The sequence below is a fragment of the Stegostoma tigrinum genome, chromosome 16, assembly GCF_030684315.1.
Source record: "Stegostoma tigrinum isolate sSteTig4 chromosome 16, sSteTig4.hap1, whole genome shotgun sequence".
NCBI lineage: Eukaryota > Metazoa > Chordata > Chondrichthyes > Orectolobiformes > Stegostomatidae > Stegostoma > Stegostoma tigrinum.
Window position 1 is genome coordinate 36,093,450 of NC_081369.1, and position 25,740 is coordinate 36,119,189.

Consider the following 25,740-nt stretch of genomic DNA (forward strand, 5'->3'; position numbering starts at 1 on the left):
TTCAAATCATGGCTGGTATATTTCTCAACCCCATTCTCCTGCCTTCTCCTGGTAACCTTTGATCCCTTTAATAGTCAAGAATCAGTCGATCAGTCAATCTCTGTTTTAAACAAATTCAATGTCTTGGCCTCTACAACCTTCTGCAGCAATTAGTTCCACAAATTTACCACTCTCTGGCTGAAGAAATTCCTCCTCATTTCAGTTCTAAAGGTCTTCCCTTCACTCCAAGGCTGCATCCTCAGGTCTTATTTTTTCTACTAGTGGAAACATCTTCTCCACATCCACTCAGAGAATACTGAGAGGTCCAGATAATCTAAGTTTCAATGACAAAACCTATCTTTCTAAACTTCATCAAATACAGACCCAGAATTCTCAACTGCTTCTCATATGATAAGCCCTTCATCCCTGGGATCATTCTTGTAAAGCTCCTCTCAAACCCCTCCAAGGTCAGCATATCCTTCCTTAGATACAGAACATAAAAGTGCTCAGACTATTACAAATGCAGTCTGACTAGAGTCTTATGCAGAGCCTCAGCAGTACATCCCTGCTGTTGTATTCTAGTCCGCTCAAAATGAATGCTAACATTGTATTTGCCTTCCTAACTGCCAAATGAACCTGCATATTAATCTTAAGAGAATCCAGAACTTGGACTCCTAAGTCCCTTTGTGCTTCAGATTTCTGAAGCCTTTCCCCATTTAGAAAATATTTGATGTCTCTATTCTTCCTAGCAAAGAGCATAACCACACACTTTTCCACACTGTATTCCATCTGCTGCTACTTTGCCCATTCTCCCAGCTGGTCAACCTAATCTCTTCTTATATGACAAAACTGCCATCCCAGGAATCAGCCTGGTGAACCTTTGATCCACTCCCCTGACAGAAAGTACACCTTTTCTTAGTTAAGGAGACCAAAACTGCAGAGTTATTGAGGTGTGGTCTCACCAAGGCCCCATTCAGTTGCAGTAACATTTCTTTACTTCTGTATTCAAACCCTCTTGCTATGAAGGTCAACGAACCATTTGCCTTCCTAACTGCTTGCTGTGCCTACATGCTCATTTTCAGTGAATAGTGTATAAGACACCCTGATGCCTTTGTAAATCGACATTTCTCAATCTATCACAATTTAAATAATTTTGCTTTTCCTCCTAAAGTGGACATTGTAACAATTATCCACATTCTACTGCATCTAGCAGACACTTGTCTGATCACTCTCAATTTGCCTAAATCGCTATAAGTTTCATTACATTCTCCTCATCACTCAATCCCACTTAGCATTGCATAATCAACAAACCTGGAAAAACCACATTTTATTCCTTAATCCAAATCACTGATATATATTGTGCCCAAGCAGTAATCCCTGTGATGCTCCAACAATCACCTTCTATTTTGGAAAACTGCATATTCATTCCTATTCTCTATTTTCTGTCTGCTAGCCAGTTCTCAATCCATGTCAGTGTATTACTATCAATCCCATATGCTTTGATTTTAGACACTAATCTCTTATGTGGGATTTTATCAAAAGTTTTCTGAAAGTCCCAACACACCACATGGACAGTCTTCTTCCTCATCCATTCTACTATCTACATCTTCTAAGAATCCTGGTGGGTTTATCAAATACTATTTTCCTTTCATAAATCCACGTCGACATTGTGTAATACCATTGGTATTTTCCCAAATATTCTGTTATCAGCGGCATTTTCCCCATTGCTGATGTTAGGCCAACCAGTTAATAATTCCCCGTTTTCTTTCTCCATCCTTTTTAACAACAGGGTTACATTTTCCATCCTCCAATATGCTGGCACTATTTCAGGATCTACAGCATTTTGTAGAGGACAAATAACACAGCCACTAAGTCCACGCTCACCTCCTTTAGAGCCCTCAACATATCAAGCCCTGGGCAGTTATCAGCTTTCAGTCACAATAATTTCTCCAGCACTTGTTCTAAAAACCAGTAACAATTTCCTTCAGAGATAACAAGGTGTAGAGCTGGATGAACACAGCAGGCCAAGCAGCATCAGAGGAGCAGGAAGGCTGACGTTTCGGGCCTTCTGAAATTCTGAAGAAGGGTCTAGGCCCGAAACATCAGCCTTCTTGCTCCTCTGATGCTACTTGGCCTGTTGTGTTTATCCAGCTCTACAACTTGTTATCTCAGATTCTTCAGCATCTGCAGTTCCTATTATCTCTGAAATAATTTCCTTCAATTCCTCCTTCCTATTGACCCTAACTTCTGTTGCATTTCTAGAAAGTGATTTGTGACTTCTGTGAAGAGAATGCTAAAGTAGTTGTTTAATTGCTCTGTCATTTTCTTGTTTATGCTAGAGTGTTTAGGAGAATGAGAGAGCATGTCCAACAGGGCTGGACAAACTGGGTGCACGGATGGTGTCTTCCTTGGCCAAGGTAGATCAGTTTCTTAACTGCCACAGGTTAAACATTGACTACATTCAACACTTGTTGTTCACTAGAGCTGTGATTCATACCATCTTAGGATATACACAGCAAAAATTTGCCAACTACATGCTATGATGTTCATGTATCTAATATATTTCTAAGAATTGAAACTCTTTTTGATCTTACCCCTCTAGTTGAGAGAAACAGAGGCTATGACTATGCCCCATTCTTACCTTAGCTGATCTAATTCAAAATAATTCAAGCATTCTATATGATGCATTGCTAGAATCAGGTCAAACATTTTTCTACTGAAACATCTAGAGCTAGAAATATTAGAATTTCTAAAACATTTTAAATCTGCATTATTACATTCTTTACAATGCAAGAACAGACTGACATGAACGTGTCAATGAATTCCTGAGTAGGAACTATCACTTTAATTATTTAAGTTGTCTTCTTTTTATGATTTTGCCCATAAACTGTTCTTCTGATAATCGTGGTTATATCCATTGCAAACCATTTTTGATCTTCACATAACCAATTTGACGAGGAAAGGATTAAAAAAATTAATATCTTTGCAAACTAAAATAAGTTTTTTTGTCACAATTTGGTTTCAACAGCCTTTATGAGACAATCCATTTGGATAAAGGTGAGTATGGAATGCCATAATACAAGTTAATCATTTAGATCATAAAATTATGCTGAAAATTGGTGAAAGCACTTTTTATACATTTTAATATTTGTTTCCAGTTTTTTTCATTTCTCCTAGAGTTTTGATTCCTGTAGATGTTCCACAGGACCAGGTCCAGTGGTTCTTTAGAAGTCTACAGTGAATGTTGGGAAGCCATGTAACAATGGAATTGAACGCCACATAACTTTATCTCCTCATATAATGCAATTATATGTCGGAAGTTTAGTGGATTTTCTCCTCCCTAACCCATAGCATTGATGTTAACAATAGCATGTCTCTGCTTGCCTGGCTGAGACCAGTTACCACAGTTGAGTTTACAAAAATAAAGTTCACTAAATATTTTGGCTAGTCTTCAAGATTACGTTTACATCTGTGCATTATTTAAATCTCATGAATATCTCAACATGCAAGAGACAACATTTTTGTGAGTGGAGCCCCGTCCATCTAAGAATAAAGACAATGGCATTCAGAAATAAGTAGTGTGACTTTGCTAAAATACAATGATATTTCTCACATTAACCACAAATTAAAAATTACCAGAAAATTTCCAAGAAGTTGTCTGTTTAGTCATCAACATCCAACACACAGGATATTAAAATTAATTATAAATGCCACCGATTTTCCATACATTATTCAATCTAACACTATTTGTTGAATAAAAATGAAAATGCAAAACAAAATAGTATCTGTCAAATTATCAGTAGTAAACTAACTAAAGCAGTCATCTCTTTCCCCTTATCAAGTTCCAGAAAACCATGTCCGTCATTTTAATCTGCTGACACGTCATACCCTCATCAAATTCTTAAAACTTACGTCGGTCATTTTCGTCTGCACTGTCTGAACTCTCCTCCCTTCCCTGGATTCCTACTGGACTTGACGGTGAACTGGAATATTCAGAGGAAGATCCACTATCTTTAGTTCCCATGCGATTGTGCTGTTCTACCTCCACTCTGAGTTCTGTTAGTAAACAGAAAACAATCAGTCATCAAAATACTCTAGCGTTTAAAAGACATAACAAAAAGAAATCCAGCTACGGTTTTGTTTTACGGAATTATTCAACTGTATTGGCCATTTGTGTAGGAGCAGAAAAAATACACATTATGAAATGCATTTTCATTAGATAGAGGTAGTTAAAAAATAAACCACTTTACATTTTACGGTAAATTAGCAACTCAAAACAAAAATGAAATGCATAGGTAAAGAAGTTATTTGTTTTTATTCTGCATGCAGCAAAATTTACTAAAATGTGAGCCATGTTCTTTTACTGCCCCACCCCCATTATTTAAAAAAAAACTAGTATTTATATACCAACTTGAAGATATTTAGGCTTCATAGCGAAGTAACTACTTTCAAAATAATCATATTTTTGCTCAGATGTATGTACAGTTGTTTGTCATAAACAGCAAGTATATACTTTAAAAACAAGCTAATGATGAAAAATTAAGTGTGCTCAGAGAACATGGGATACTGAATTGATCCTGGAACAAAGATAGCAAAATTCAAGTGGATGTCATTAGGCAGGCATCCAAACCCATGGAAACAAATTAGAAAGATAGCATGCAACAGAGATAATAGAGGACCATGTCATATTTTTCAATCCTGCTTAAATATGCAAATTCTAATTAGACTAGAAAATAGCCAATGGAACACCTTTGAACACAAAAGGTGGTGTGGGGGTAAACCTGCAAGAATCTAAAAACAGCAGGCCAAGCAGCATCTCAGGAGCACAAAAGCTGACGTTTCGGGCCTAGACCCTTCATCAGAGAGGGGGATGGGGAGAGGGAACTGGAATAAATAGGGAGAGAGGGGGAGGCGGACTGAAGATGGAGAGTAAAGAAGATAGGTGGAGAGGAGAGTATAGGTGGGGAGGTAGGGAGGGGATAGGTCAGTCCAGGGAAGACGGACATCCCCTCCCTCCCTCCCCACCTTTTCCTCTCTCCACCTATCTTCTTTACTCTCCATCTTCGGTCCACCTCCCCCTCTCTCCCTATTTATTCCAGTTCCCTCTCCCCATTCCCCTCTCTGATGAAGGGTCTAGGCCCGAAACGTCAGCTTTTGTGCTCCTGAGATGCTGCTTGGCCTGCTGTGTTCATCCAGCCTCACATTTTATTATCTTGGAATTCTCCAGCATCTGCAGTTCCCATTATCTCAGAATCTAAAAACAGCCTTGTTCAGCTTGAACCATTCAAGATCTTATACAGGTTCACATATTTTGGCATCAGATGAAAACAGAGTTTATGCAAACATCTTGGATACATGCATAAGGAAGATTCAAAATGACACAGTCAGACAATATCAAAATACTGACTGATCTCTCTATGAACAGACAGATGGACCATGGGAAAATAGAACACAGTGGAGAAAGACTGTTTGCAGTGTGGCCAGTACTTAAAATAAGATTGCATGAAAGACAAGGCAGGCTACAATATTTCAGATCTGTCAGGTTAATGTAAATTGTGGGGAAGTTTCAGGAATCTGTTGTGAGAAAGAGAATCTTCCATTAGCTATGGGGATCTTTGCTCCCAGCTGGGGAGCCAGCGAGAAACCCATGATAAATCTTCCAAAGAAGGCCTACCATTATCTCTGCTATTCAGTCCATTTTCAGGACACCAGCAGACTTTCCTCTGAAATTAGGTGCCCCAGACAGAGGTCGCACCACCAAGAGGTGTGGGCACAGGCACCCAAAGTTTGTTAAAAATTTTGCACAGTTGCCTCAAAGAAGGGTATAAGAAAGAAAGCACATTACTGAGACTTTTGCATTAGCCTGCATGTCAAATTCATAATAACCAGAAGGTAACATCAGCCATTAGCAAGACAGGGGACAGCATCTGTCAGGAAGATAACTGCCAAAAGGAATTCTTACTGGGAGAGTAAGTTAGGAACATTAAAAAGGGACAGTCAGTTATGACCTACTAGTGGACATTTGCTAGGGGCATCAATCAGCAGATTATGGATATTGGCCAAGAGATTAGCCCAAGAAGGAGCAACTGTTCTCCTTGATTAAGGGGTCAATCACAAGAGGACATAGGTGTTGTAGGGTAAGGGGAAAGTGATTCAAAGAAGATTTGAGAAGAAGAAACATTTTCACTCATAGGATGATAGGAATTGGAAATGAACTGCCTGGGAAGGTGGTGGAGGGTGGAAATCTTACAACCTTTAAAAAATATTTGAATGGGCACTTGAAATATTAGAACATTCAAGGATATGGGATACAAGCATGAAATTGGGATTATCACACCCTTAATAGTAGCTATTGTCAGTGCGGATTCAATGGACCAAATGGCCTTTTCTGCACTATATGATTTTATGATTTGCCATACAAAATTCAGAAATATGGTAAAGACTTTGTAGGAAGAAATCCAGGAAGTTACTGGATCAAAAGTAGAATCCACTAAAGGTAACTGCGTTAAGACGAAGTGAAAGTAAAATGTTTGTTAGGAAACTAGTCTTGTGCACAAATCACTGCAATAACAAGTATAACCGGGACAGAAAAAACAGAGGCATTGAAGTAGCTCTGCAGCAGGGGTAGAGAATATGCGGCTCCAGCAGTTTCAAAAAAAAGCTTGTTCGGATGTGACACCACATCCTGAAGTGGGACTTCTACCTTGTGGCCCAGAAGTAGGGACATTAACATTGGCCACAACGGTCATAATTATTGTTCAGTTAAACTGTTCGGACAAATTCCAACACATCTATGGCAGGTGGGACTTGAATCTGGATGATTTGGCACAGAGAGAGGGAAGCCCAGTGTTAAAGGGGTCTAGCAGCTCCAGCTTTAAGTAGACGGAGATTAAATTTGAAACCTTAAGTGTGTAGAAGGACTTATATAAGTAAATATAAAGGGATATTTTGGAATATGCAAAATAAGTATATAAAGAAAACTTCTAAAGGGAATGTTAAAGGCCAGATGATTGGGCGGAATATAGAGAATGGCAGAGAGAGACTAAAAGGTAATTCAGGAGGGAGAAATTTAAGTGTTAGAGGTAGCTAGAAATGTATTAATAGATAGCAAGAGTTTCTGCAGGTATCTGAAAAGGAAAAGTGTAAATAAAGCAGGGATTAGTCCTCTGGAGAGTGGGAATGGTGAGTTGATAGTAATTAATAAAGGAAATGTCAGATGAAATGTATAAATATTTTGTCTCTTTCTTCATTTCAGAGGATACACAATACATTAGAGCAACAGCTTTAAATTAGGAGGCTGAAGGAAGAGAGAAACTTTGAAAAATTATAATCAAAAGGAAGCGGTCCTGAGCAAACAGATGGAATTGTGGACTGACAAGTCCCCAGGTCATGATGGACATCATTCTCAGATCTTAAAAGTGGTTGTTGATGAGGTAGTAGATACATTAGTGTTAATTCTCCCAAATTGCCTAGATTCAGGAATGCTCTATTGGACTAGAAGTAATGGAGAACAAGAAACTACAGGCAGTAAACGTGGCATTGTCAAGGAGTAGCTGTTAAAAGTATTAGAAATTAACGTGTGAACTTATAAGAAAAAGTTAACAATAATGGGACGGGTCAGCATGGTTTCATCAAAGGCAAATCATTAGCTAATTTATTTGAGTTCTTTGGAAAAGTAACATGTACTATGAACAGAGGAATGGATGTAAAGTGGTATCAGAGATAATGGGAACTGCAGATGCTGGAGATTCCAAGATAATAAAATGTGAGGCTGGATGAACACAGCAGGCCAAGCAGCATCTCAGGAGCACAAAAGCTGACGTTCCGGTTCTTCCTCTCACCCATCCCTTCCTCCCACCCCCAGCCGCACCCCCAGCTACCTACTAACCTCATCCCACCTCCTTGACCTGTCCGTCTTCCCTGGACTGACCTATCCCCTCCCTACCTCCCCACCTACACCCTCTCCACCTATCTTCTTTGCTCTCCATCTTCGGTCCGCCTCCCCCTCTCTCCCTATTTATTCCAGTTCCCTCCCCCCATCCCCCTCTCTGATGAAGGGTCTAGGCCCGAAACGTCAGCTTTTGTGCTCCTGAGATGCTGCTTGGCCTGCTGTGTTCATCCAGCCTCACATTTTATTATAATGGATGTAAAGTACTTGGTTTTCCAGAAGTCAATTGAAAAGGTGCCACTTAAAAACATTAATGCAGAACATGAAAATGAATAACATATCAACATGGACAGAAGATTGGCTGGTTAGCAGAAAACAAAGTACATGATGGGTTCTTTGTCTAATTGGAAGGGTATTATCGGGGGAGTCCTGCATGGGTCATGCTGAACTGTTAACTTTTGACAATTTAAATCACTAACTTAGATGAGAGGACTTAAGGCATGGTAATTTTACACATGTCATGGGAAATATGACGTGGGAAAGACATATGGAAATTGCATGTGGTTATAGATACGTAAGTGAGAGGCAAACATCTGGCAGGTGGAATATAATTGGGAAAAGTAAAATTATGCACTTTGACAGGAAGAATGACAAAGCAGAGTATTACTTGTTGCTAGATAACAACTACAGAATTCTAAGATGCAGAGAAATTTTGGTGCTCTGGAGCATGAATCTCAAAGTTAGTATGCAGGTACAGCACATAAGCATGACTGTTGATGGGTACCCTCTTTTTTAAAGAAGAGCTGAACTCAAAAGTAAGGATGTTCTGATCCGTTACACAGGGCATTGATGAGACCACATCTTAAGTACTGTGTACAGTTTTGCTGTTCTAATTTAAGGAAGGATGTAAATGTATTGGTTGCAGTTTGAAGAATATTGATCAGATTCACACCTGGAATATATGGGTTGTTATTTGAGGATTGTTTGGATTGGTTGGGCATCTTTCCACCAATCAAGTTACAGTGAGGGTAACTCGATTGATGCATACAAGATCCTGAATGATCTTGACGAAGTATATGTGGAAAGGATGTTGCCTCTGAGTATTTTCCATTCTCCATTCCTTTAATTCTTTTCCCTCCTTTCCTCTTTCATTTGCTTAAACCTATTACACTTCTTACTTTTTCCAGCTCTGACCTGAAATGTTAACTCTCTCCATTCATGTTGCCTGACAGCTGGAGTGTGTCCAACATTTTAATTCAGATTTCCAGTATTTCCAGCATACTTGTGAACAACCAGTTAAGATCTTGATTAGAATTGGATGTGGTATGTCTCTGGAACAACGCTGTGTCTACCTTTATTTTCAATCTATTCGTAAATCATTTAGATTTGTTGACAGGAGACACTAAATTAGAAATTTCCTGGATTAACGGATAAAGGAGACATAGGAGAAAACAGGATTTCAAATGACTTCAGGATTTCATAGACAGTCTACTGTGAACAGCAGTAATGTGGCAGCTACAATAAGACTGCTGCTGCTATCCTTTGTACTGAAATGAAAGGCATATACTTATTTCAAGAAGAACCACAACCCTGATCATGGCCCAAATCGCAATACCTGCCCTGTTCACTGTCAACTAATTTCTCAGGAGACATTAAGCTCTCAATTTACACATTAGAGAGGCCCAATGTCGGTTTTCAATGTTGAGTAGGAGACCCAAAGTTATCCCCTGTCAACACCATCCCCAAAAGGAAATAGATCAGATTTTGCAGTGGAAAGAATTGCAGAGATTAGGTGAGCACTGCCCACTATTTCAACCAACACATGCCAATTTCCACTTCTGTCACCATAATACTGTTTATTCTCCTCAAAATAAACAGTCAACCAGCAAGTATATAGAATCTGAAGAAACACAAAAGTAGTGAAGGCAGGAGGCAGTCAACACTGATGTTTGTCAAAGCTTTATATTTTTGTTTATAGATTATAGATTGTGGAATGCAGATATTTAATTTGGACTTTTTGATAAGTACCTGCATTAGGAATACAGCGGATCGAGTGAATGGGACCAAAATGACTTGTTGGCGTGACCCGTGCAATACCAGCACTGGAAACAGGTGACTGACCCATGTTGATATTTCTTTTCTCAGACTTCTCCCTGAAAAACAGAAATGTTAAACTTCTCAACTGGAAAAATTGTTGACCAGAAAGTTCAAAATTTTCTATTTAATTTAATTTAATTTAATTTAAAGTTCTGCATCTGTTGAGAAATTTGTACTTCTTTTATGATGTTCTTTTATCATGCGCCTTCACCAAGCTGAAGATTTATAGAGACAAATTATTCTCTAGTTATGTTGACTGTATTGCCACCAGTATCAGTCAAAAAATTCAACAGCAAAAGCAAGTCAAATGAAGCAATATTGTCACTGCTGCAAAGAGGTTACTTTCACGAGCCAACTCAGAGGCACATTTCTCCTAGCACAATATAGAGTAAATGGCAGTGCCAGAGGTACAGAATGAAGTAGCAGTTTTCTATCTTTTGACTTGTACAAACAGTCCCATATGTAACGGAAGATATGGCCACCAGAAACTAGGGGAATTTTAAACCCAAAAACTGGTAGGTTTGAATCTGTTGTCATGTGAAGAAAATCTGGAATTAAATTTAATGGTAGTAGTAGGTGGGTTTCAATAGCCCTCTCAGAAAGCAGTTTGGTCATTTCAATATTATAGCTAGTCTATCAGAATTAGGCATTATTTTAAACTTAACTCTGGGTGTCAGGTGTTCCACAGTAGGGAACCTGTCAGTTAAGTGGAAAGGAGGACTATTGAGTATAGTAAGCAAGTATATTTCCACACAATCAGTGGATCTATTTTAACTGTTTTACAATGCGCAGAAATTAAATGATCTGTCCAAATCCTCATCTTCAGTGGCGCTCTAATCTCTCCCTTACACCAACCCTTGCAATGTCATCACCCTACTCAGTCCCCAATCATTCTATTCTTTTCCACAAAAGGTATCTTAAACTTTCCTTTGCAAGATCAATACCTACTGCTACGGCACCCTTTCCAGCCCAATAAGCCTTGAAAACTTCCCTCTGCTCCCTGAGTGCAACATAGTGCTGAAGGTCCACCTTCCAATAATCAGGCAGTTTATGCTCTCAATGGCAAGATATGGTCAAGAAAATAGAAGCAAAAAATGTTGACCATATTCTATTATTAACTTCAGCCGGATGTGAGAAAACACAGCCTTCCATGTTCCCTCCAAAAAAGCAGCACCCTTGCTCTGTTGCCACCAAGCTAATTGTGGGTCAAAGTCAAAACTCATGGCTTAAAAGCAGCTGCTCAAGTGTTTGCACGTGTAATTTTTCTGCCAATTCAATGTCTGTTCCCTGAAAATGAAAGTACTGCTGCAAGCATAGAGGTTAATGTTGTTACCATTAAAAACACCTTCAGATTTGCAATACTGTACTGCTTATAGCAAACTCCAAATGAGAATAATTAATTCTGTAATTCTCTTTTCTCACTTTGAGGAAGGATGAAATATCTACCGTGGATTCTCTCAAAACAAATGTGCTCAGAGACTCAATGCAGAAAAATGTACGCCCGAACCTCTTGCCTGCTAACGCAGAGTGCAGAAGGTTGCACAAAGCTTTGGAACCACCATGTTATTCTAACTGCAAAAACTTCGTATTTTTAACTGTTATTCTGGGGACAACAACACCACAAATATTTTTGGAATATGTAGTGCAGGATGGTTGTTAAGAGCTTCTGATTACACAGGGCAGAGTTTAAAATCCTGTCCAATACTAGATTGCTACTCTTAATTCAATTATAATTTGAACTGTGTATTTCACATGCCTTTCTTTCATATTTCCTGACCAGGATTACTTAGACATGTTTTTTTTAAAAATGGCTGTTCTTAAATCATTTGCAACTTTAGGGCGACTATTCACTGTCGTTTGAGAGGTGGCTGCCTAATGGTCAGATAGTATGCTTGTAGCTTTGGAAATATGTCATATTTTCAGACTTAATATATTCTGAAAGTTATAGCACTTTGAGATGCAAAAGGAAACCAGCATGAATAAATACTTAGTGATAATGGGAACTGCAGATGCTGGAGAATCCAAGATAACAATGTGTGAAGCTGGATGAACACAGCAGGCCAAGCAGCATCTCAGGAGCACAAAAGCCGACGTTTCGGGCCTAGACCCTTCATCACAGAGGGGGATGGGGAATAAATAGGGAGCGAGGGGGAGGTGGACCGAAGATGGAGAGAAAAGAAGATAGGTGGAGAGTATAGGTGGGGAGGTAGGGAGGGGATAGGTCAGTCCAGGGAAGACGGACAGGTCAAGGAGGCAGGATGAGGTAGTAGGTAGGAAATGGAGGTGCAGCTTGAGGTGGGAGGAACGGATGGGTGAGGGGAAGGACAGGTTAGGGAAGCGGAGACAGGCTGGGCTGGTTTTGGGATGCAGTGGGGGGAGGGAACGAACTGGGCTGGTTTTGTGATGCAGTGGGGGAGGGGAGATTTTGAAGCTTGTGAAGACCACATTGATACCAGTGGGCTGCAGGGTTCCCAAGCGGATTATGAGTTGCTGTTCTTGCAACCTTCGGGTGGCATCATTGTGGCACTGCAGGAGGCCCATGATGGACATGTCATCTGAGGAATGGGAGGGGGAGTCAAAATGGTTCGCGACTGGGAGGTGCAGCTGTTTATTGTGAACCGATCGGAGGTGTTATGCAAAGCAGTCCCCAAGCCTCCGCTTGGTTTCCCCAATGTAAAGGAAGCCATATTAACTTTCCATATTAAGCAGATGTTCACCTGCACATCTGCCAATGTGGTATACTGTATCCATTGTACCCGGTGTGGCTTTTTCTACATTGGGGAAACCAAGCGGAGGCTTGGGGACCGCTTTGCATAACACCTCCGCTCGGTTCGCAATAAACATCTGCACCTCCCAGTTGCGGACCATTTCAACTCCCACTCCCATTCCTCAGATGACATGTCCATCATGGGCCTCCTGCAGTGTCACAATGATGCCACCCAAAGGTTGCAGGAACAGCAACTCATAATCCGCTTGGGAACCCTGCAGCCCAATGGTATCAATGTGGCCTTCACAAGCTTCAAAATCTCCCCTCCCCCACTGCATCACAAAACCAGCCCAGTTCGTTCCCTCCCCCCACTGCATCCCAAAACCAGCCCAGTCTGTCTCAGCTTCCCTAACCTGTCCTTCCTCTCACCCATTCCTTCCTCCCAGCTCAAGCCGTACCTCCATTTCCTACCTACTACCTCACCCCGCCTCCTTGACCTGTCTGTCTTCCCTGGACTGACCTCTCCCCTCCCTACCTCCCCAGCTATACTCTCCTCTCCACCTATCTTCTTTTCTCTCCATCTTCGGTCCACCTCACCCTCTCTCCCTATTTATTCCAGAACCCTCTCCCCATCCCCCTCTGTGAATGAAGGCTTTAGGCCCGAAACGTCAGCTTCTGTGCTCCTGAGATGCTGCTTGGCCTGCTGTGTTCATCCAACTTCACACTTTGCTTTCTTGAATAAAAACTTACATGACATCCACATAGAAATACAGTTTTCATTAAAAACTAAGTTTTGTATAGATTACACACTATACAATTCTATATTTACAATTAATACTTCCTTCCAAGATATTCAAAAATACAAGGAAAAATGAAACACAATGCCTTCTCACATAACCACAAATGTTTCTTACAAATTGGAAGCAAAGACAACACTCAGTTTTAATTGCTCTGTAAGAGTTATGGGATTTAGGTCTATGCCTGCAGTGTTAGGAAGGAAATAAAGATTCTAAATTAAGGTAATAGAAGGGAAAACAGTTTATCTTTGCAAATCAAAGGTAACTGAGAAGTGTTTCTCGGGACATTATTTTGGTTAACTTGGTAAAATCAATTTTATAAATTACAAAGCAAGCAGAGCTGACAACTGAATAATTAGAAATGTATTAGAGATAGTAGGAACTGCAGATGCTGTAGAATCTGAAGGGTCTAGGCCCATAAAGTTAGCTTTCCTGCTCCTCTGATGCTTCTTGACCTGCTGTGTTCATCATCTTTTAATTAAAAATATATTTGGCAATTTAGAAGGATAGAGAGAAGAGGAAAACAAAAGTGGGATACATCCGTAAATAAAGGTGTGATTAGCAAAGGAATCAGAAATAATCATGGCTCAGAATCAGTTTGGATGGAGACTAAAAATAAGAACATAGGACTTAGGCGCAAGAGTAGACTATATGGCCCTTTGAACCTGCTCCACCATTTAATAATATCACGATTGACCTGTTTGTGCTTTGTCTCCATTTTTTGTCTGTATCTCATAACCCTTTTGTTACCACATAATCTGCCACTACACACAAACAGTCCCCATTAACAACTATTCACCCTCCCAGCCTGATTGTTAGCAACTCATTTGTCTGTCCAACTGTCTTTTTCTCTCTTTGGGCTATATCCTATCGTTTACTCCCTATCCCACCCACCTCCCATTTTCTGCATGTAAACTGACATTTTCTCAGCCACCATCAGTTCTGAGAAAGGGTCACCAGACCCGAAACGTTAACTCCTTTTTTCTCCTCCACAAATACTGCTAGACCTGCTGAGCTGTCCCAGCAACTTTGTTTTTGTCCCTGACTTACAGCATCCGCGGTTCTTTTGGTTCTCAACGCTCAATTCTCTTGTCTAGCAAAAAATTATTTAACTCAGCCTTGAATACATTTGAAAACCCAGCCTTCACATCTTCTGAGGCTAAGAATTCACCACTCTTAAATAATCTTTTGAGAGAAAATAAACTCTCCACACCTCGGTCCTAGAAAGATCATGTTTAATCCTTAAACTGCATCCCTCACTTTCATCCCTACCACAAGAGGAAACAACTTTTAGATATCCACCTGTCCCAGTCCCCTGATGGTCACATTGTATCAATAAGATCATCTTTCATTCTTCCAAACGCCAGCCTGTATAGACTGAACCTCTAATCTTTCTTTGTAAAATAACTCTTTCATCCCAGGAATATGTTCACTGAATCTTCTAAACCAAAACTGTACATAATTCTGCAGTAGTCTCACCAACACAGTGACGCAGTAAAACTTCCCTACTATGATATTCCATTCCCCTTGCAGTAAATGACGATCTCCCATTAGCCTTTCTAATCACATACTGTACCTGCAAACTAATTCATATACTTGGACACCCAGATCGTTGTGTACCACCAAGACTGCAATTTTTCTCCATTTAAACAATACATCATTTTTTTCATTCTTCTGCCAATTTGATAAGTTCACATTTACCCACATTGTCCTCCATCTGCCAAAGTTCTGACAACATACTTAATCTGTTTATGTTGCTTTGCAGACTTTCCAATGCCTCTTGACAAATAACTTTTATTTCTACCTTGATGTCATTAGTAAATTTAGTTGCAATCCGTTCTGTCCCCTCATCCAAATCACTGACATGGATTGTAAATAGCTGAAGGTCTAGTACTGATCCCTCTGGCACCCCGCTGGAAACATGTGTGAAAAGACCCATTTATCCCTAAAGTTTCCTGTTAACTAACAAATCCTTAACTTGTGCTAGTATATTAAGCCCTGCATTGTGCTCTCTTATCTTTTGCTGCAGCTTTTGAAGTGGACATCCAAAAGCTATTTGGTAAGGTGTCAAATACATCACATCTACCCATCATGGATTTGCCTAACCAAAAAAAAACTCAGATTAGTTAAACATGACGTTCTTTCACCAAACAAGTTGGCTCTACCTTATCAAATCATGTTTTATGAAGTATTCTGCAAAACCCACTTAATAATGAATTGTAGCACCTTTCCTGTGACAAATGCTCAGCTAAACTATAGTTTCCTAGTTCCCACCTCCCTCCTTTGTTGAATAAAGGTGTCACATTAACTATTTTCCAATTCACTGGGACCATTCCAGAATCAAAGGGATTTTTTTTAATTTTAGAAGGTGAAAACCAATGCACATACTATCATGTGGCACATATCTTTTAAGACCCTAGGATGTGGCCCATCCAGTCCTGCACGCTTGTTAGCCTCTAGGTTTAATACATTTTCTACTACTCTTTCCCTGGTGATAATGATTATTTTAAGTTCATCACTTTTTACCATCTCTTGATCTTCTAATATCTTTGAGAAGTTTTCTGCATTTTCTACTGTGAAGTCATACAAATTACCTGTTCAAAGCCTCCACCCTTCCTTTAGTTTTCAACTATTAATTCCCCAAATACTCTTCCTTTTTCTCAATACTTGCTTTTGTTACTCTTTTTCTATTCTAATACTTGTAGAACCTATTTCAATAATAGCAAGGGAAATATGTCACTAATGGAAATAGTAGCAGTAGCTACACTGTAGGACACAGTACAAATCAAGAAATGTAGAAACTAGGAGCAGGAGTAGATAATTCGGTTCTTCAAGCCCGCTCCACCATTCAACATGATCGATACACCACCTCAATGCCATGTTCCAATTTTCTGCCTTTGATGCTTTCAAAAATCAAAAAAAAATCCGTTGAATATATTCAATTACTTGGCCTTCCCAGTCTTCTGTGGTAGGGAATTCCACAGGTTCACCACCCTTTGCATGAGGAAACCTTTCCTCATCCCAATCCGAATGTCTCGCCCCAAATCCTAAGAATCCATGGTTCTGGACTCCCCAACCTGCATCTAGTCCGTCCAGCCATTAGAATTTTATATGTTTCAACCAAATCTACTATCGTCCTTCTAAACTCGAGTGAAGACAGGTTTAGTCAAACCAATCTCTCGTCATAGCTCAGGTCTACTTTGCTGGCATCAATCTAGTGAACTTCTGCTGCACTCCCTCTAAGGCAAGCACAGCCTTTCTTAGGTTGGGAAATCAAAATTGCATGCAACAATCCAGGTGTGTTCTCACCAAGGCCTTGTATAACTGCAGTAAGACATCCCTATTTCCAAACTCAAATCCTCTTGCAAAGAAGGCTGATCTACCATTTGCCTTCCCAAATGTGGCTGCATCTGCCTGTCAATTTTCAGTGACTGGTGTACAACAACACACAGATTTTTTTGTACAGCCATAAAGTCATTAAGAAATAATGGGGGCTTGTAAGAAAAGTGTGTTACAAGTTTAAGGATGTAACAAGCAGGTTAGATAAGCAGGTATCAGTAGAATGTGTCTAGATTTTCAAAAGGTGTTTGATAAGACATCATTGAGAAATGTATTTTTAAAACTATTTCACAAGATTTGGATCTCATGGACTAGAACATTTATCGCCCATTCCTGAATGCCCTTGACAAGGTGGTGGCGAGTTGCTTTTTTGATCTGCTGCAAACATGAGATGTATACAGTCAGAGTGCTGTTAGACAGAGGGGATTGCAGGATTTTGACTTGGCATCAATGAAGAAATGACAACATAGTTCCAAGTCAGGATGGTGGAGAGTTGGGAGGAAAATTTGCTGGTGTAAGTATTCCCACCCATCTGTTGCCCTTGTCTTCCAAGTGGTAGAGATCGCAGGTTTGGAAGGGTCTTCCAGACCAGCTTTAGTGAATATCTGCAGTGCATCCTGAAGATGGTACATTGCTACCACTGTGCAACAGTGGCAGAGACAGTGAATACTAAAGGTGCTAGAAGGGTTGCCACACAAATGGCCAGTTTATACTGAGTGGTATTGAGCTTCTTGAATGTTCTTGTAGCTGCACTTATCCAGACAAATGGAGAATATTTCATCACACTTGTGTCTTATAGATGGTAGACAGGTTTTGAATTGTCTGTAGGTGAGTTACTCAGGGCTAAATTTCCAGCCTTTGATCTGTTTTTGGAGACATATACTTACATCATTAGTCCTGTTCAGTTTCTGATCAGTGGTAACACCCAAAATGTTGCTAGTGGAGGATTCAGTGAGACAATGCCCTTTTCTGCCAAAGGATAATGATTAGAGTTCCTCTTGTTGAAGATAATCATTGCCTGGCTCTGGTATGGCATAAATGCTACTTGCTACTTATTAGCCCAAGCCTGAAGGTTGCCTACATCTTATTGCCTTTAGACATGGGAGTATTGTTGGATTTGAGGAGTCGTAAGTGGTGAACGTGGCACAATCAACAAGCATCTCCACCTCTGACCTGATGAGGGAGGGAAAATTACTGATTTAGCAACTGAAGATGCCTGGGCTGAGGACACCATTTCAGGAGTTCCTTGGAGTTATGTTCTAGAACTGGGATGTTTGACCTCCAACAACCACAATCATCTTCCTTTGTACTTTAACTAGGAGTGAAATTTCTGAATTGTCAGTGACTCCATTTTTCTAGGGCTCCTTCGTGCCACACTCAATCAATTCCTGCCCTGATGTCAAAGGCAATTACCCTTTCCTTTTTGCCAGCTTAACTATTCAGTCTATGCTTTGATCATTGTTACAATGAAGTCAGGACCTGAGTGGGCCTAGTGGAACCCAAATGGAGCATCAGTGAGCAGGTTATTGTTGTGTGAAGTGTTGCAGCAAGTCAAAATGCAAATTTAAAGAACAACACCTTATCTTCCACCTGGACACAGCCCAGAGGGCTCAACAGTGAGTTCTCTAATTTCAAATAATCTTCCCAATTACTCCCCTGCCTCCCTTCCCAGCCACACTTCCTCCCTTCCATTCCACCCACCAACCCTCCCTTCCAGCTTCCAATCGGATTCATCCCTCCCACTGACTAACCAGATTGTACCTACCACGGTGTCCCCCTATCACCACCAATCCATTACTCCCCCACCCCCTCTTTATATGCAACTCCCTCTACTCCACATCCAGTCCTGAAAAAGGGTAATACCCGAAACATTGACTTCTCCTTTCCTCCAGATGCTGCTTGGCTTCCGGTGTTCTTCTAGCCTCCTGTTTGCCTTTCGTGTTACCAGCATCAGCAGTTTTTTTGGTGTCTACTGTTATGCGCTGCTTGATAGAGTTTTTGACATTTTCACCAGTTCTTTAAAAAACTTAATTCCTTGGATATGGATGTAGTGAGTGACCTCACTGCATTTTTTTTTATTATTTATCATATGATGGGGTTGGTGTTTGGTCTAACATTTACTGTCCATCCCCATAAGCCCTTGAGAAGGTGTTGGTAACTGCTTGAGCCCAGCTTATGTAGATAAACACACACTACCACAAGGGAGTGAATTTTAGGATTTTGACCTAGCAACACTAAAGCAACAGCAACAGATTTCAGAATCAGGGTGGTGAGTTGCTTGGAAGGGAATTTTACAGGTAATTTTCCTCGTGTATCTACTGCATTTGTCCTTCTAGACTGCAGTGTCATTGGCTTGAAAAATGCTGTCTAAGGAGCTTTGACGGAATTCTGGTAGTTTGATTGTTGAGATTAGGCATTGGACAGCATAGAGTATGAGGTGTGATAATTGACCAGTTCTGTTGACAAAACATTGATGATGAATATCCCACATTGCCCAGTAGATGCCAGTGTTTTACTTGGACTAGAACAGCTTGACTAGTGGCACATATAGTTCTGGAGCACAAGTCTTGAGTGCTACTGCCAGAATTATGTCAAAACTCTCTGCCTTTGCAGTGTCCAGTGCCTTCAGCTGTTTCTTGGTATCATTTGGAGTGAATCAAATTGACTGAGGGCTAGTATCTGTGATGCTGATGAGGAAGATGAGATAGATGAATGATTGTTCATTTCTAGCTGCAAACGCTTGCAAATTTTTCAACCTTGTCTTTTGCACTAAGGCTGGTCTCTTCTGTCATTGAATATTTTTGGAGGCAGCTCATCCAGTAAGTTATTAAATTATTATCCACTATTCACAACTGGATGTGGCAGAACTGCAGAGCCTAGATCTGGTCGGTTGTTTGTGAGATCACTTAGCCCTATTGCCTGTTGCTTATGTTGCTTGGGATGCAAGTAATCCTGTGTTGTAGATTCACCAGGTTGAGACCTCATTTTTTAGATGTGCCTTTTGCTGCTCCTAGCATGCCCTCTTGGACTCTTCACTGAATTAAAACTCTTATTTAATAGCAATGGTAAAGTGGGGACATGACAGGCCATGTGGTTGTAGATTATCTTTGAGTACAATGCTGTTTCCGATGGTCCAGAGTGCCTCACTGTGACTCAGATTTACCAAACTGGGAAAATTTTGATATGATTCAAAACAGTGATTGTGCCACACATACAGACTAGACAATTAACAGCCTGACAGAGTGTTACTTATGGAATCATACTTGACAGACAATTTTTCAGACACCACCATTACCATCCTCAGCTACGTACAGTCCCACCAGCAGGACAGATCCAGCAGAGGTGGCAGGTCAGTAGTACAGAATCAAGACAGAGTTTCCCCAGGATACCTCAAGATAGACTTTGGATCGCATGAAGTCTCATAGTTCAGATTAAACATACGCAAAGAAACCACCTACTGATTATCAGATATGGCCCTTCCTTGGGTGATGAATCGGTATTCTGCCATGTTGAACAACACTTGAAGGAAGCATTGGGGGGTGACAAGGGAGCAAAATACACTGGATGAGGGATTTCAATATCCTCTGCCTTGGCAGCAAACACTACTGATCAATCTGGTTCGGTCCAAAAGGACATAGCTGTTAGATGAGGTCTGTGGCAGATGGTGAGAGAACCAACAAGAGGGAAAAATATACTTGACCTTGCCCCCATTAATCTGCCCGCTACAGTGTCAGTCAGAATGGCATCACACAGTCCATCTGGAGACGAAGTCCCGCCTTGTCATTGAGAATATCCTCCATGTTGTGTGACATCATCACTGTGCTAAATAGTACAGACTTTGAACAGATTTAGCAACTAAGACTGCACATCAATATGACACTGTGGGCCATCAACAGCAGCAGAATTGTACACATACTTTTCCTATACCATGATAGTTGCATTTTTTGTGACCTCACGCTATAGAAAATCACATTATAGGGAAATTGCTATAGAAACATCACTAAATACCTGCACATCAGAAAGTTCGCATTATCTAAATAATGTCTGCTTTACATCAATCTCATTAACGAAACACACGTTGCAGAACTACCTGTACTCAGCACAATCTACAACTTCATGCCCCAGCATATCGCACCCCCCCCCCCCCCCCCAACACAAAATTATCAAGCCGGCGGGTCAACCCTGGTTCAATGGTGGGTGCAAGACAGCATGCCAGGAGCATCACCAGGCATACCTGAAAATGAGGTGTTAACCTGGTGAAGCTACCAAACAGGATATATGCATGCTAAACAGAACAAGTGGCAATTGATATACCGATCTAATGGATGCCACATTTAACAGATCAGATCAGATCTAAGCTCTGCAGTCCTGTCACATCCAATCATGAATGATGGTGAACAATTAAACAACCCACTGGAGGAGGAGCAGTCTCCACAAATATCCATTTCCTCAATGATGGAAGAGCCTTACACAAGAGCAAAAGATAAGGCTAAAGCATTTGTAACAATCTTTAGCCATAAGTGCCAAGTGGATAAACTATCTCAGTCACCTCCAGTTGTTCCCACTATTACAAATACCAGTCTTCTGCTAACTTGATTCACTGTACACGATGTCAAGAAACAGCTGGAGACACTGATGACTGGAAAGGCTATGGGCCCTGACAACATTCCAGCAATAAAACTGAAGATTTGTGCTCCAAAACTTGCCACTCCCTAGCCAAGCTGTTCCAGCACAATTACAATACTAGCATCTACCCAACAATATGCAAAATTGCCCATGTATGTCCTATACATACAAAAAGCACAGCAAATCCAACTTAGCCAATTACCATTCCAATCTATTTTTGATCACCAGGAAAATAATGAAAGTATCATCAAAAGTATTATCAAGCAGCACTTGCTCAGCAATAACCTCCGCAGTGACATCCAGTTTGGGGTCCACCAGAGCCACTCAGTACCTACCTCATTACAGCTTTGGTCCAAACATTGACAAGATCTGAATTCTAGAGGTGAGGTGAGAGATAACCCTTGACATCAAGGCCATATTCAACCAAGTATGGCTTCAAGGAGCCCTGGCAAAATTGGAATCAATGGGCATCAGGTGGCAAACTCCCTGCTGATTGGAATCATTCCTACCACATTGGAAGATGGTTGTAGTTGTTGGAGGTTGGTCATCTCAGCCCCATGTATCTTTGCAGAAGTTCTTGAGGATAATGTCCTAGGCCCTACCATTTCAGCTGCTTCATCAATGATCTTCTGTCCGTAAAGTCAGAAGTGGGCATGTTTGCTGATGACTGCACAATATTCAAATCCATTCGCAGCACCTCAGATGCTGAGGCAATCCATGTTCAAATACAAGATCAGGACAATATCCAGGCTTGGACTGTCAAAGGGCAAGTAACGCTCACCCCACACACATACCATGCATTGACCATGTCTAATAAGAGACAAACTAACCATTGCCCCATGACATTCAATGGTTTACCATCACTGAATTCTCCATTATCATCATCTTTGGGGTTCCCATTGACCAGAACGTGACTGGACTCACCACATAAATACAATGGCTACCACAGCAGGTCAGAGGCAATAACTTACCTCCTAACTCCTGAAAGCCTGTCAACATCTACAACGCACAAGTCTGAGTGTAATGAAATACTCCCCATTTGCTTGGATTGGTGCAGCTCCAACAACACTCAAGAAGCCTGACAGCACCTAGGGCAAAGGAAACTGCTTGATTGGCACCACATCCATAAGCAACCACTCCCTCCATCACTGACGCTCAGTGGCAGAAATATGTACTATCTAAAGATTTCCTGCAGAAATTCACCAAAGATCTTCAGACAGTACCTTCCAAACCCACGGCCACATCCATCAAGGAGGAAAGGGCAACAGATTCATGAGAAGACCACCATCTGCAAGTTCCTCTTCAAGCCACTCATCATCCTGACTTGGAAACATATTACCATTGCTTTATTGTCACTGGGTCAGAATCCTGGAATTTTCCCCTGAATGGCAATATACTTCAACGTACAGCATGTGCACGGCAGTGGTTCAAGCAGGCAGCTCACCATGACCTTTTGAAGGGCAACCAGCCAGTGATGCTCAAGTCCCATGGGTAATTTTTTTAAAAATGCCAAGTGTGTCTGGGACATTCTAAGTTATGAATCATGGGAGTGACAATATTAGGCTGTCGCTTGACTGGTCTTTGGGAAAGCACTCTCATTTTTGCACATGCCCCCCAAATTTTAGCACAGTGCACTTTTCAGGTTCAAAAGCACTATGTATGTATTGTTGTTTTTGGTGCCTTTGTCAATGTCTGGTAATGAGTGTAGCTTCATTCCTTTTGTCAAGTTTTGCAGTGGTTAGATACAAATGAGTGGTTTGCTTGGCCAGATCAAAGGTATTTAAGAGTCAACTGTATAGCTGTGGATCTGGAGTGTCATGTAGGCCACACCAGGTCAGGATGGTAGATTTTCTTTCTCTGAAGGATTCCTTTCCCATAAAAGGTGTTTACGCCAATTAACAATATTGTTTGCTAGAAACCAAAAGAGTAGCTTTTTTTTTTTTAAGTTGTAACTTTTGTTGTCAAGTCTTTATCCATGCTAACAGGGAACAGCTGACATAAATGGGGAATTTTCAGGGTGGAAAAGTGTAACTAGTGGACTTTCAAAAGGATCAATAGTAGAACCTCAACTATTTACAATTTGTATTCATGACTTGGATAAATGTATAGAGTGTACTGTAACTAAAGTTGCTGACAATATGAAGTTAGATAGAAAAGCAAGTTATGAGAACACAAAGTGTGTGTGAATATATATAACTAGATCAAAATTTGGCAGATGGAATATATGTGGAAAAACATGAGGTTATCCACGTATGTGAGAAAAACCGAAAAGTACACTCTTATTTAAACGTTGAGGGACAGTAGAATGCTGTGATAAAAAGAGATCTTGGTGTCTTGTACATGAATCACAAAGCTTTAGCTTTTAGTTACAGCAAGTAACGAGGAAAGTAAATTGAATATCGGCTCTTTACTGTATTGTAAGGAGCATAGGGTACGTAAGTAGAGAAATCTTGCTGCAACTGTACAAGGGATAGGTGAAACCACATTGGGAGTACAGTGTACAGTTTTCATCTATGTAATTCAGGAGGGATATACTTGCATGGGGCCAGTTCAGAACATTCACTAGGTTGATTCCTGGGATGTTAGTGTTGTCTTACAAGGAAGCACTGAGCAGGTTGGGCTGATACTCGCTGGATTTTAGAAGAATGTTCTTACTCAAACATGTAAGATTCTAAGATAATTTAAAAGGGTTGATGTGAAGAGGACAGTTCTCCTTACGGTGGTATCAAGAATTAGGGTGCTACGTTTGAAAATAAATGGTGTCCCACTTAAGAAAAGCACCTATATTTTACATTCTTATTTCAAAATATTTTAGAATACAGTAGGCCAATTTTAATGCAGTATTATACTATTTGAAAAGTCACTATCTTACAATTGTCTGACACTAATCTGCTACAAAGTCAATACTCACCTTCCACCAAGAATCCTATTTAAAATTTTTTTAAAACCCTACATTTCACAAAATAGTTGCCTTTACTATGCTTCAACCAATTTGAAATTGTATATGATCCTACTTTCTTTACAAAGCTGGTGGCCAGATAGTTGTACTCTCCGACAAAACCCTATTCGCAAAGGATTAACATATCACATTGCATTCTATTTACCTATTTCTCTAACCAGTTATGGAAAAAATGCCATGTGACATTGCAACATTCTATCCCAACAGCAATGAATTCCAGAAGAAATGTTCACATTCATTTGTTTTAACATTATTATTCTACATAAATAAAGAAAACATTCAACAGAATTTAAAATGGGAAATCAGCAATCACTTCCTCAAGAACAACGAAATTAAATCAATATTTTGCAAAAATACCAAAATAGCAGTTCAACATCAGCAAAACTCAAATGAAAGAGGAATAATTTGAATACTGCCATAATGTCAGCTATGCCAATTTATCAGAGACTTATGATTTTTGAATATAGTCCATGATTACACACACTATTCTTTCAATAGTTTTATATATGCTTTAAAAAAAATCAAGAATGTTTCAAAAGCCTACTTTTCAAGCTCTAGCTGCATCTTCAGCTTTTTCTTCGCTCCTAATGTGAGTGTTTCAAACTTGTTCAAATCTTCTTCAGTAAGACTAAGGAACTACAAAAAAAACACAGCTATTAACTTAATTTCAAGTATGAGATTAAAACAGAATTTAATTTCAACTACCACTTAAAGGCAAAAAGTTGTGGCAGTAAGTTAACACATCTCTAAAGTGCTGTAATAAAACATCTTACCAGAGACATTAAAAAAAATCAACTTCAAATACTGGTTTCAACTTTTCTGGGAACAATGACCATAGCTTCTCACCTCATGAGTAATGTTGTGACCAAATACATTAGTAAAAAAAGTGATGCAATCTTGCAAGCAGAATATTGGGAGCTAGAAAATAAATTGAAAAGCCAGTCCTTAAAAGCTGGTAACCTAAGGCTAACTCACAGTGCCACGTGCTAGCAAGATCAGGAAAAGGAGAACAGGGTGCTTGAATGCTTGGCTGAATGAATGGTACAAGATGGAGGTATTTAGATTCTTCAGGCATTGGAACTGACTTTGGGGAAGATGTGATATGGTAAAGTCAGACATTCCAGTTTCCTTGAAACAGCATTTGCAAATACTTCGTGGGAAGATTCACACTAGAATGGCAAGGAGGTTTGAAGTGGGAAGACAACAGTCAGGGAAACAAAAGATGGAAATCATGACAGATGGCCTTTAAGAGGGATTTTTTCTGCCCTGTTTCTCTTGAAAAGGGGTATGATAAACCTGGTGCTGAGGTGCTAGCTCCATGGAAAGCAGTGTAAATAGCTTTGGAGTT

At 40.2% G+C, this 25,740-nt stretch overlaps 1 protein-coding gene across 1 annotated transcript in view; it reads right to left on the reverse strand.

Annotated features, from left to right (window-relative positions):
• Positions 1–25,740, reverse strand: part of zcchc14 (zinc finger, CCHC domain containing 14) — a 112,418-nt gene that overhangs the window by 20,640 nt on the left and 66,038 nt on the right. The window contains exons 9-11 of the mRNA XM_048546614.2: positions 24,937–25,028; positions 9,896–10,020; positions 3,892–4,035 (exon numbers count right to left, since the gene is read on the reverse strand). Coding sequence (XP_048402571.1) covers positions 3,892–4,035; positions 9,896–10,020; positions 24,937–25,028 — 361 coding nt within the window. The remainder of the gene's footprint in view (positions 1–3,891; positions 4,036–9,895; positions 10,021–24,936; positions 25,029–25,740) is intronic.